The sequence below is a fragment of the Aythya ferina genome (genome assembly GCF_964211825.1).
Source record: "Aythya ferina genome assembly, chromosome: 3".
Taxonomy (NCBI): Eukaryota; Metazoa; Chordata; class Aves; order Anseriformes; family Anatidae; genus Aythya; species Aythya ferina.
In genome coordinates, this window is record NC_140298.1 from 114,689,388 (window position 1) to 114,702,383 (window position 12,996).

A 12,996-nucleotide genomic window follows, 5' to 3' on the forward strand; every position below is an offset into this window, starting at 1 on the left:
GGATGGAACAGGATGGGCTTTAAGGTTCCTTCCAACCCAAACCATTCTGTGATTCTGTATAATATTACTGACTTTGGAACTTCAAAACACAACTGAATACATTTTGAATTACTTTTGCACTGTAATAATTTTCAGCTCTTAAGTATAATATAAAATATCATGCCAGGAGAACATGATGCTGACTAAATTCATTATACCTACCAAAAAAAAAAAAAAATCACTCACAGCTGCTGTGTATATATACCATGGTTATAACACCTAGATGAATTTTATTGCAGGTCAGCAATACAAAGTACAAATGGGCAGAGCAAGGGGCAAAGAAGGAAAGGGAATGAGATGAGGATTTGTTTTGGACTTTGTCAATGTTAAACACTGCTTTGTCAAATGAACCATTTGAATCTACTTTCTAAATACATACTACAGAACTTCAGGCACCTGCTCTGATTTCCTAGTTCAAAAAGACAGAGGACGAATCCTACACAAAATCAAGACCTTCCTTATGCCAACTGATTCTCCCTATGACTTTGAGTAAGCCTTCACTGAGAAAAAGTGTCATTGACATCTTTTAATCATTTATAACCCTAACACATAAACTCTGCCAATTAACAGCTGTCTAACTCTATTAAATAAAGAATCATTTGAAAAATCTTCTACTAGAGCCCTTAGCTGGCAAATGGAAATACTAGTGTTTATGATACCTCTCAGAGCTAGGATTAGTTTACTGATATCTGCCAGGTTTTGAAGAATTAGGTGTCATACAAGCACCAGTAATACAGGTAATACTAGTAATACAAGTAACACAGTTACTGTAATGATCATTTTGTTATTCTAAATGATCCTCACACAGCATTCCATCAAAATATATTTGACATAGCCAGGTGAATTGATACTAGCGTGTAACTACGGAGCACAGACATACTTCCTACTGGCTCTCTTGGAAAGGATCCCTGTATATTTTTGGGATGCTCTGTCAACCGATCTCTGTGACATTTACTGTTCTGGAACAGCCGCAGCAGAGCCATATATTGCCGATAAAAGTTTCCTGGGGACACTTACTGGAGCTTCACTGTCACCATTGAACTGTGACACACCAACCTGTGATTCTGACGAGACCAGAGAGACCAGAGAGTCAGCTGCCAGAGATGGAAAACAAGCTATCTGCAGCTAAACATAGAGCACCCAAAGCATACCGATGGCTATTTCTAAGTACAGGCAAAAACAATTATGAATATCACCAGCTCTTTATGGTGGAATTAAAACACCGTATTTACCTGATTTGACTAGGCAGCTCAAAAAAAATGAAATAAAGGAAGGAGTTAGTAGATGGAGTTTAAACAAAGTCTCAGATATGCTTAAGGTGAGATTTCTCAAAGGCACACAGGCTGGTCTAACTGCTGCTGCTGAACTCAGCAGTGCAAGCTTCACTGGATTTTATGGCAACAAGATATGACCCATCCTGAATGTCTCTAAAGTCTTATCTGTTCTAATCATGGGTTCAACTGAGAAAGGTATTTAAGGAAATATTGAAGTCCATGCATAGTCAACAAAAATTTGAATGTTTAATTTTAATCAGATGCATTCGTCACATCTAACGTATATATTGATGCCATCAAGTTCAATAAACAGCCAGCAGTCACACCTATTTATATAAGGGAAAGAAAAAAAAAAAAAAGCAAAATAGCAGGTAAGGATGTCACTCACCTTTAGCTAATGATTACATCATGTATGCAGGCAGGAGACAGAGACGAAATTCCCTTCTTAACTTGAGATCCAGTTTCCCAATCAATCATAAAAGCGTTCCAGCCTAGGTTTAAGGTGGCATGGATAGTGGTTATATCCCTGCCAAGTCCTTTTGTACATTTGGCCTGCTTAAACTGTACGCTGTCTGTCTCCAGTATTCCCACCAATGAGACATTTGTCTTTGTACAAGACAAAATCTGCAAGTGCTCAGAGAGAAAACAGAGATGCAGACACAGACTCTGGCCTGTATAACTCTGGCTAAAGCTTTTTTGGCATGTTGCTTTTCTTCATCACAAGGAAAAACATGCAACTTGCAACTTTAAAACATTTGCTAAGCATCTATTTCTTTATTGAATTATGTTTTTTCAGCAGTACAGAATTAAAGCAAAACTAGATCTTATCAAAGTGGATTTTTTTACTTGACTTTATTCTTTAGATTACTTCATGGTAAATGCTGAATTCAAAGACCAGAGAAGCAAGTCTCAGGCCAGGTAGTATTTCTCCCATTTAACCGGGTCTGCAGTGGGTTACTATTAAGTTGCTTGTTCGAACAGTGTGATTCAGATTTAGGAGGCCCGACTGTCTTTGCTCATTTTACACACATAAATTCTGTGGGCTTCAACAGGGTCAATCCTGACTTGAAAAGAACTGAGCAAGAAAGGAACTGAGCCAGAATCACACCAAAATGCTTGAAATCTCCTGCATGGAGCTCATGAAGCAACATTATATAATTGCAAACAAAGCTTTAAAATTATTTTCCTCCCAGTACTTATGCTGATGTCTGGACTCCCAGTGGACTTTGGTATGGTTTGGAAACCTTGATACCAGTGCACAAAGACAGCACACTGGAAGACAGGAGACTGCTGCTCATGCACCACCTCACCAAACAAAGTTTGGAGGAGACAAGGCCTATGAAGCCCACCATCTGCTCGGCAGCTCAGAATGGACAAGAAATGCAGGATCCTTACAGTAACACCCATGCTCAGGGCAGCTGCCAACAATATGTTATTGTCCTCCTTGAACTGCCAGACAGGCTGGACCAGCAGTTTGAGTATCACTATTCTTCTTCCTGGTACTTTTCTTTACTATTTCCTCTTTACCTAGAAAGTTCTGCTAAAGGTAGAAATTTTATTTTTTTTTTTTATGGAAGACAAAAGCTGAGTCCACAGCAGCTGGTAAAATATCCAGTCTTCTTAAGAAACAGAAATGAACTTTGTGCCTCCCAGATCTGGTTGGGATTTCTAGTCATCATCAGAATGTTTCTAGAGGGCAGTCTATGAATCAAATAAATTACAGAGCCTGTATTCTTATAATAGGTTAAAAGGAGCCTGTCAAGCTCTCTCACCCAGTTAGCAAGGCCATTACTGGCTTTGAGAAGCCCCAAAATTTGTAACTAAAACCAGTTTTCTTATCTCAATGGCTCCATCACCTTAAAAACACAAAAAGCTTTAATAATGGGGAATGACTGCACTGAGAGTAACCTTTTTATCTGCATCTTCCTTTAGGGTTATATTAGAACAGCTCACCAAAATCCTGACCAGAGTTAGTCTGAAATCACCCTATGGTGGAGATAATTAAAAACAACGGGGTTCGCCCCTGGCCGAGTCTTGGCAGTGCTTTTAAACATACTCCTAATAGACACCTCAAGCTCCTCAGAATGAAACGTTTGGAGGTGACAAACGGCTTGTAGGCTCCCAGCATGTCTGCTTGCTCCTCCAGCAGACCACGGCTACACCGAAACTAACCTCTTTTCTTTATGATAAGCCTCTAGCAGCAATGACTGGAGGAGTCCTTATAATTATATCACCGCTGTTAGTCCTTGAGCCTTACCTTGGCTGCTGCCATATCCCTAAGATGCTGCAAGGACACCTTCACCATGGCTGGTCATGCACAACGCTCTCTACTCCTAATGGGTGGGACAGGTTGAGAGCATTTGGTGTGGTTTATGACTTTATGCCTTCAATTAGCATCCGGTCAATGTCTGAGTCAGTGAGTTGAAGGTCTCTAACAGGCCTCCCTCTGTGCTTTTCAAAGCACTTCCAGCAGATGGGTGTTGTCATGACTGCAGGTGAAGGCTCTGTGAAGTAAAGCCTTGCACCTTCTCAGCAAAAGCTCTTGCAAACCTGGACCAATGACCGTATCCAGAATATCCACCCCAATGCCACAGCGATGACTGGCTGCAGAAATAACTGTCTGCCAGCTCACTGCTCGTCCTCCTACTGCCACGATGACACCACTGCCTTTTGATCATCAGAAAGACAGATTCTTATGTATCTTACTATAGATATTTCTAAATCAGGAAGATATATTTAATTAACGCACTTTGGACAATTTCTGTGATTTGTTTGCTCTCTAGACTGCACTCGTCCTGAGCAATGCAATCAGACAGCTCCACTTCTGAGTCTTGTTTGCATCGTGTTTGGTTTTCCACATTTAAGACATATCTGCAGTCAAATTAACTTTCCAGATATTAAGCAGTACTCTAATTCTGAAATGCAAGGAACATACATCCAAACACCTGGTTACACAGCAAACAAAAAGAAACCATAAAAGTTCAGTGCTCCTCCCATCTGCAGTTTAATAGTCAGTATTGCTGTACGTCTCTCAAAAGAACACCAGTTCGGTTTAGTCATTACATTCAAGTGTACAGGAGCGAGACTGCCAAAAAAAGCTAAATATACCTTCCGTCAGGGTGTCATTTATACAGAGGCACTTTGCTTCTCCAGCATACAAAGAAATAAAATTAACCTGAGTTACAACCAGCTGGGCTAAGCACAGAGCAAGCGCTGCCTCCTGATGCTTACTTCCCCAACGCTGCTGCTGCCAGCATCCTTCGCTGCCATATAGCAAGCCTTTTATTTTCCAGCAGCCTCTTCCAAGTCCTTGTCAAACAAGTTCAGAGAGTGATTTGCTGCTGGAGAGTTTCGGTGTTTGCCACGGGCCTGCCTACACAACCTGCGGACTCGGCTCCAGCAGCATCTCCCCGCTCTGCCCAGTGCCCCATCTTCCCACCCCTGCGCCCCGGCCCAGATTTGGGGAAAGGAACAGAAAGGAACGCTCCTTAACAGCAAACCATCTCCCAGATCCAGGTTAGGGCACCGTTAGAAAAACAGAAAAAGGAGTAAAATCAATGGGGATGTAACAAATAGGCGTGATAACCGCTTAACCCGCCTCTGCCATCCCAGCTCAAATACCCGTGTCCTGAAGCAGCACGGTGGTGCCCAGCCTATCTGCATGGCTCTGGAGATAGCTGGCCTGCATTAGGTTACAGCACGGCTCTTTTGTTTACAGTCATCCCTCTGCTTGTCTTTCTAGGGCTCCTGCTTCACCACTTGTTAAATAGAAAAAAGGAAATAGAGCAATTGTGTAACACCTCTTTTTTTAACCTGAGACACCAACTGCTTTTATTAGAGGCTCGCTGGCTGGTGAACAACAGCCTGTTCTGCTTTATTTGTGCTTGCAGAAGATTCAGTTTTCTCCAGGCCATACCTGCTGTCTTACATCTCTGCGTTTTCTGGACGCGTATTCATTCAAGGGTGCATGGCTGAACTCTTTCCCTCGAGTAAATGTCAGCTCTGCAAAAGCAAATGATGAAACACTCCCTGACCCCAGCACAGCCTGATCTTAGCACTTCCCTCGAGTGTGGTCCTTGATGTTTAGATTTTCCACCTGCCCCAGCATCTTATACTCACCTGGAAACTGCCACCTTTCTGCTCTTCTTCCCAAAATTAAAACAGCATGAGGGCCTCCTCCTGCTCCTCCTCCTCTGCAGTATCCCTTTATCCAGTTATCCTTTTAAATTTCATACTCCAGATAAGTTTTCACCTGTTCACATTTCTCTTACACACTCCTATTTTTCAGCTTTTAGCTCCTGTCCTGTTTGGATCTTTTTATTTGTTTTTCAACTTTTGAGCTGTCTGATTTAACACTCAGTTACGTGTTTTGCTATTCAACTTCTTAGACTTTTAATTAAATTAATGACACCTTTCCAAAACTTCAAGAACTGCAATTTTTCAACCCAAATGGAAAGTCTCCAGGAAGATACCAATTAATCCTTTCACTGCAGCTCAGCAAATTATGAGTTTTATGTGAGTCTCTATACAGCTCTGTACCATGCATTATGCAGGAAGTCATGTTGCTAAAAATGTTCTTTCTGGAGTTATAAATCTTCAGGTGGTGGCATGGCTCCACTGACTACAGTAAAAAAATTTGCTACTCACTTATGGATCCAGAGCTTCACACACTGAAAAGTGGCCTTGACTTTCACAGCTGATGCTAGTTAAATTACCATACAACACAAATCTCCGTTATCAGCCTCAGCAAAATAGGGTGGGCACTAAAACGAATCACAAGTTACAGGTTTGCATTCCAGAACACATTTGTGAGGACAGAACACCAGAAAATCTCACTGACCTATTTTTTAGCACACAAACCTCTCTATTAAACTCACTTTGGTAGAAACAACTTGCAGAGGAAAGGTATCAGGGTGTACGGACCCAGGCAGGTCTCTTTTAACATGTTTAGGTCCACACAAGGGATGTACCAGACAGTTACAAGCCAGGAATTCTTGTAAAATCTTTGTTTGATAAGGAAAAAAAAAACTCTGTACTGGCTCGGTCAGAAAGGCCACACCTGAAATGACTGGTTTTGGAAGATGTATATGTATTGTGGTATGTGGCTGACATTTCAACTTATAGCCCAAAATATCCATCAGGGAGTACAAAGCAATTATGTACCCTCAGCTTGACAGAAGGGAGGAGCTGGAATTTGCTTTCCCAATCATTTGGTACTCTGTTTGCAAAGGGCCCTATATAACTCCCACATATTAATAATGATCCCATCCAAACCAGGGATGGTTTAGGCTCCGAGAGACCAAACACCTGGGTTTTACATGGGCATGGTGGATTGACATGGGCAGAGGCTTTAAAACATGCTCTGAACGTCAAAAAATCTGAGCTCTCCAGTGGGACAGCCTGCGTGAAGTTTGCTGTTACTCAGGTTGTTTGCATGACAGGGCTGAACTGTGCCACTGACTTTAGCAAAAAAGGTTTTCCTATCCCAAGACCAACAGATGTACCCAGTTTGAAATATGCTAAAATCTTACCATATAATGGGTGCACTTGTTTTTCTTTGTTTAATCACTAGATCAGTTTTCTTTATTAGTCACCCTTGTTAAAAAATCAAACTGGGCTTCAGAAACCAAGAGTCCAGGAAATATAATCAGAAGTCTGCCAGCTTAGTTCTACCCTTTGTGTTTCCGGAGCTGTCAGTGCTTCAAACCGAGGTACTGAACTGTGGTGCCCCTCAGCTCTTTGCTCTTAATTCCCAAAAATGGAGAAGGAAGTCGGGATTCCTAACAAAAACCCTGGCACTCCAAAGTCGGGACCCAGCACGTTGCAGGCAGCAGGCTAAGAATAACAGGACAAACTCACAAGGAGAGCAATAACAATAAAATCAAGGAACTCTGGCTCTCCCTCTGCAACATTACCTAATTCTAATGTCATGAAAAAGAAAGCAGCATGAACGTGTTTGCAGGAGATAACAGGCTGTCACAGCACCGCGTCCGCTCAGAGCCAGAAAATTAAACTTTGATCATTAAATAGAAGCCGAGGTGATCCGAGAGCCACACCAGTGTCCAGTTCACAGAGCAGCTTACCTTGACAAAGAGCTCGATTTCAGGGTCCTTCCCTTCCCCATTAGCACGAAGAGAGTCTGTCATTTTTCACCCCCAAGGCCACTGGCTGATCTCCCGCTATTAAGTGGCAAAAGGAGGTTTCAGCCCCACAGCAGGTGGGTTTCCCCTCCAAAGAAAAAGCTCTGCCAAGCTTTTAAAACATCACTCGCAACAATAAAACCCGAAACCGGCGGTGAAGACAAGTTTGCAGGTGGATAAATAAATAAGAGGCAAATTGCAGGCAGCGGAGGAGCGGTCCCTGCCGCGGGGCTGTACTTCTTCAGAGCAACAAGTGCTGCTGTGCTCTGGTACAGAATCCTCATCTGTCAGAGCTGCACTTCTCGCTGCCTGCCCAAAATAGCCCGGAGCATAAAAACAGAGGGTGGGGTTAACTCACAGGGGAGGAGACAAGCTCCTGGTACCTACAGCAGGATCGGTCTCTGAGCAAAGGGAGACGGGCAGAGGGAAGCTCCACGACAGGCTGGGCTCCTTGCTTTGAGCACTGGGGGTGGTTTTCCTTCTCTTCTGAAGGTGTTTTGTCCTGCTGCTCAGCTGTTTGAAATCCTAATGTTGTTACTGCTGAGGATGGAGAGGGGAAAGAAGCCTGATTTCTTCACCCCATGGGCTGGATGCTGTGTCAGGGCAAGGAGCGTGCAGGAAGGCAGAGCTCTGCACAAGGTGGGAAGCCCTGCATACTGGCAACAGGGCTAAGCAGGAGAATAAAGAGCTACAAGGCCTGGGAAAATAAAATTAAATATTTGGGGCCAACTATTGCTGGACTGGTTGCAGAGTGGGGACTGGTGTGTGATGGCATGCTGAAGCACGGAAGAAAACTTCTTTAAAGGGCTTCAGCCTCCTAACTGACACACCTATGCTCCCTTCCCTCACCCTGGAGTGACTCAGAGGTCACCAGGCACAAATCCTGAGCAAGAGGTGGCTCAGGGTGCGGGACACTGACAGGGCAAAAAGGCACGGGGAAGGGCTGCGCCCAGGGGTGGAGGGGCCGGGCGGCACCTCCTCATCTTTGCCATCACTGTCAGCAGGGACCGGCTACCTTCACGCCTTCAAGAAGTCCCTTTTTTGGGACATTTTAATTGCAATGCATGACTTTTTAATCACAAAACATGCTCCCATTTCAGGACCGCAGCAGCTCCCTCCCGCATGCTGGGTGAGCCAGGCATGGTAGGAACAAAACTGACCTCGCGTGGCTGCAGCACAGGTTTACCCTCCCCTGCTGGCACCCACATGGCTGTCGGGAACTGTTCTGACATGATCAGTCGACTTTTTATAAGTGCTCCCAGCTGCCAGCCGTCGCGATAATCTCTGATTCCCTCCCCTGACCTCCAGGTGCTTGACACAGGTCCAGGAAAGCAGTGGCCAACATCTCTGCAGCATTTTGGGGAAACTTTCTGGGAATGCCTACCAACAGCTGTTGCATGCGCTCCCCGAAGCACTCAAATGGTTAACAATCTCGTTACGCTGCTGCAACTGTAATTACAACATAATCAACCTCGTAATTAGTGTAAAAGTGCGCTTATGGTTTTTAGATCTAATTAGCACTCATTCAAATAACTGGAAGGTTAACTATAAGAGAATTAAGTGTTATTACTCCTTTGATTTCAAATTTTTACATGTAATTTTTGGACTAGGTACATTAATTACCAAACATTTATAGTATAATTATTCATAGGCCTACAGGCAAACTTCCAAGGACATGGGCTAAGTGTACTTGTGTGTAGCACAAAGAATCATTGCACTGTAATTACATATTACAGTTATAAAAGTCAGCCAAATATGTAAGTACAGTCACCGTATCTCTGAAATGCATCCATAAATAATATATTATCATCTACGTGGCTATAAATTTTGCTGGAAACTTGCTTTGCTTTAGCATCTCATGCAACACTATAATTTCCCTTTATTGAAGGCTCCTGATAACAATGGCAAGTGGGCTGTCCTGACTGAGGTCACCTGTAGCTCCAGCCTCACTGCAAACAGCGTTTGGATATTGGCAAGTGCTTTGCAGGGTTTGTATCACAGGAGGGTATATATCAGCTCTGGAATAAGAAAATATTGCCAGCTACAGTACTGGTAATGCAAAAACAAAGCATTTAAATAAAATCAGCATTCAAGTTATCAGCACGTACAAAGATGATTTGTGTGGCCTATTTAGATGTCTATTTTAGAATGGAGAAACGTGCCCTAGAAGTGCCTACTTTTTTTCCACTGGTAAAAAAGGGAGCCCAGGGTAACAACCTCAGATGGAAGGCGTTACAATGGCCAGACAAATCCCACTGTAACTATTAAGTAACAGAAATTAGTGCCTGATTTCTACACACGTGCCATCTCCCACTTCAGGCGATGTGCATGCTGTGCTCTTCCAGAAGTTCAGCTACAGATGCAGCAATTTCTGCAGAGACTCAACATATCAAAACATTTAAATCCTTCCTCCCCAATTACTGTCTGGGCTTAGTCATGCATTGTAATTAGTTTGTAAGACAAGGATTTTTAGACTGAAGGACAGAAAAGTAGAAAGGAAACTATTAAGTCCAAAGAAAGATAAGAAAACCTGAAACTGTTTTCATTTTATCCCAGATTTAATGTACTGTAGGAACAGGTCAGGGCCCATGGGCTTCATGCTGCTGGTGGGCCACAGAGAGAATAATCCAGCCCACCTCAAAAAAACTCTGATTTTCAAAAATCTCCCTCTGGAATCCCAAGAAGAGGCTCCCTGCTTCAGCTCAGGCTTATTATTGCTAACAGAAAGCATCACCCTGAATGTTCATGACAAAATCAAAGCTTAAAAGCAAGCCTGTTTGATTATAAGCCATTTAATTAAATGGAAGTGAATGCAAAGATACATAGCAGGGAACAGGATTATCAGGACTCTAGCATAGGACCTGCTGTAGAGCATTGTCTTTAGTTATTACAACTACATTCTGTGAAATGCTTAACACTTTCCCACTCCTAAGAGTTATTTTGGAGAAAACAGGACTTAGATCTTTAAAGAAGTTGCTCATATCCAGGAAAAAAAAAAAAAAAAAAAAAAAAGAGTCCTTGTTCATGTAAATGCTGAGTTGTTTGTTTTTGTTTTTTTTTTAAATATATCCTAAAAGCTTGGTTTAAGGTAACCATTATAAGAGGCAGTGAGGAGTAGGAGGAAATATATATATATACTATATAATATATATAGTATGTTATATATATTTATATTTATATATATGTAATACTTCAAGAATCTAATCATGCATTTTCTGCTTTGCTGTCATCTAAAACTGACTTATCACTTACATCTGGGTGGAACCTTTCTGACTATAATGGTTATTATTGTCCACTTGGCTCTATTTTGTGTTACGAAATCAGCTCTTTCTTCAGTCAAATGAAGGGTAAGATACTGATAAATAATTAGTACGCTCTCATTCTGCTGTGAAGAATGAGTCGCTTAGTTTGGCCTATCATTTTCTCGCAAGTCAGAAGTAGCAGAGGCTTTGAGTTACCTACAAGAATATTAGATACTGAATTATGAACTCTTCATAAGCCAAGTCATTATCGTTTGAGGTTTATGAGACATATAAATGAATATGAGCACATCGTGCCATTAATAAAAGAAGAGGCCAGCTACAGAAAAGGAACCGTCACATCTCCACGTAAGACCTCTATTGTAGGTGCACTCTACCACTATCAGCTTTCACGGGCCTGATCCAAGCCTCACTTCCAGCAAAGATTTGTCCCGAGGGGGTGAATCAGAGGCCAAGCATCCAGCATGTAATTCTATCGTGGAGCTCTCCAACAGGCCACTGAGCTACCAAGAAGGATCAGTGCACAGAGTGCATCCCGCGGCGTGCACGTGGTGCCACTGCCCATTTCATCCCGGTAGGGCAAGGAATCACAAGTCTTGTGTGACAGAGAATATTTCCTGGAAGGCAGAAACATTATTTTTTTTATTTCTTTTTTATGTTGGGAATAAACTTCCTCTATGGAATAACAAAAGAAGCAGAATCTTGGTGCAGCTGGAGTAAATGGTATTGGGTGCTACGATTTTTACCTGGGAATTATTTAACTGCTTAATTGCCTAAAAGGAAACCAACCAAGCAGCGAGTGCAGACCCAGCTACTAAACCAGCATGTGTGAACAGGTTATGAAAATATAGCTTCTGGGGACAGTTCTGAATTACGGTAATTTGCAACTGCATTTATTGCATGCTGGTATCTTTGACATAGTATTTATTTAACAAGTGAACATGTGAGAAACTGTGAAGCCAAAAATAAAAGGGATTAATTGAATAGCTTTAATTTTCTTTTGAATCACAACATCTCTATCTAGCTCTTGTTTGATCTTCAGAAAAATCAAAAGAGATTTGTCTCAGATATTTGGGGTCAGACTGTTTGCCTCCCCAGGGGAACAAGGCATGCCAGGATGTACAAAGCACTTCTTAGCCTCAGAGCAAGGCTGGGTGAGCAGACATTTTCCCCCAGTTCCAGAGATGCACAGTGCCTCCATATGTGTTACTTTGATGGAACAAGGAGGAACTGTGATTTTGTTCCTTCTTCTAAATTGTGCCACACTCAGGGGCATGGAACAAAAGACAGCCATACAACAGCTGCACAGCCGGAATGTCCCAAGAAATGGATGAGATGGCAAACTCCGGGCCAGAAAAACTTTGCATTCCCCTTAAATGGCATTTTTTAGATATTCCCCTCCACAGCCATCCCCTAGACGTTATAAATCTGTTGTAGCCATGAGCTACAGCAGCTGTCCTTCACCATACGGTGAGAATGCATGATTTTAGCTCTGAAGGTCTCTGGACAAAACCCAGCTGCTTAACAAAATGGGAGATCACTAGCGTCAGCTCAGGTGGGAGTTTTGCAAAGTGAGCTCCATGACATGATTTTTCTATGTACTTATGTTTTCACATGGATGCAGTATCAAACCGCATTGTAACGTTAATGAGCATTAACAGCTTCAGGAGAAAAACCCACTGCTGTTCAGGGTGAAGGAGGATTTCATAATGGATAATCATCTCTCCACTTGCATCGAGACAGTCAGAGCTGACCATTCACAGGGAAGTGGCACTTGAAAGGTACAACATCATTTCCTAATGCTGCATTCGGTAGAGAGGTTTCTAGAGGACAGAGGTTTCTTTAATTACCATTATCTCCCAAACCATCAATTCAATTAAAAAACATGAATTTCTTCCATACACGACCAGGACAGCGCTGGAAAGCAGTATTGCAGGGGATATAATGGAGAGCATCATAGATTGTCCAGATCTGTGGATTATATCAATAACATAGCTGATGAAAAAGGGAATATGGATATCCTCAGCCCTTGTTTTTCAAAATAAGTCCTCCATAATGTTAAGTGCTATGAAGAAAAATTACACCAGGTAAATGTGGTGTACCCACTGTTGTTGACTCACTGCTGTCATACAACTAAAACCACGTAATTTTACTTAAAACTCTGCAACAGAGGAAATAATGCATATCTCTATCTTAATTTACAGGTGCTCTTAGTGCAAGGCCCTGTTTAGATTATTTCTGTTTATTTCTTGGTGCACTTCTCATTACAAAATAAATCTAAAT

At 42.2% G+C, this 12,996-nt stretch overlaps 1 protein-coding gene across 2 annotated transcripts in view; it reads right to left on the bottom strand.

Annotated features, from left to right (window-relative positions):
* Window positions 1-12,996, bottom strand: part of CLIC5 (chloride intracellular channel 5) — a 68,440-nt gene that overhangs the window by 45,843 nt on the left and 9,601 nt on the right. Inside the window, exon 1 of one of the 2 annotated variants that reach the window (XM_084512380.1) lies at window positions 7,397-8,669. The exons of the other annotated variant lie outside the window; for it this stretch is intronic. Coding sequence (XP_084368506.1) covers window positions 7,397-7,459 — 63 coding nt within the window. The 5' untranslated portion in view covers window positions 7,460-8,669. Of the gene's footprint in view, window positions 1-7,396; window positions 8,670-12,996 lie in introns of those variants that run through there. 2 annotated transcript variants of the gene reach the window in all.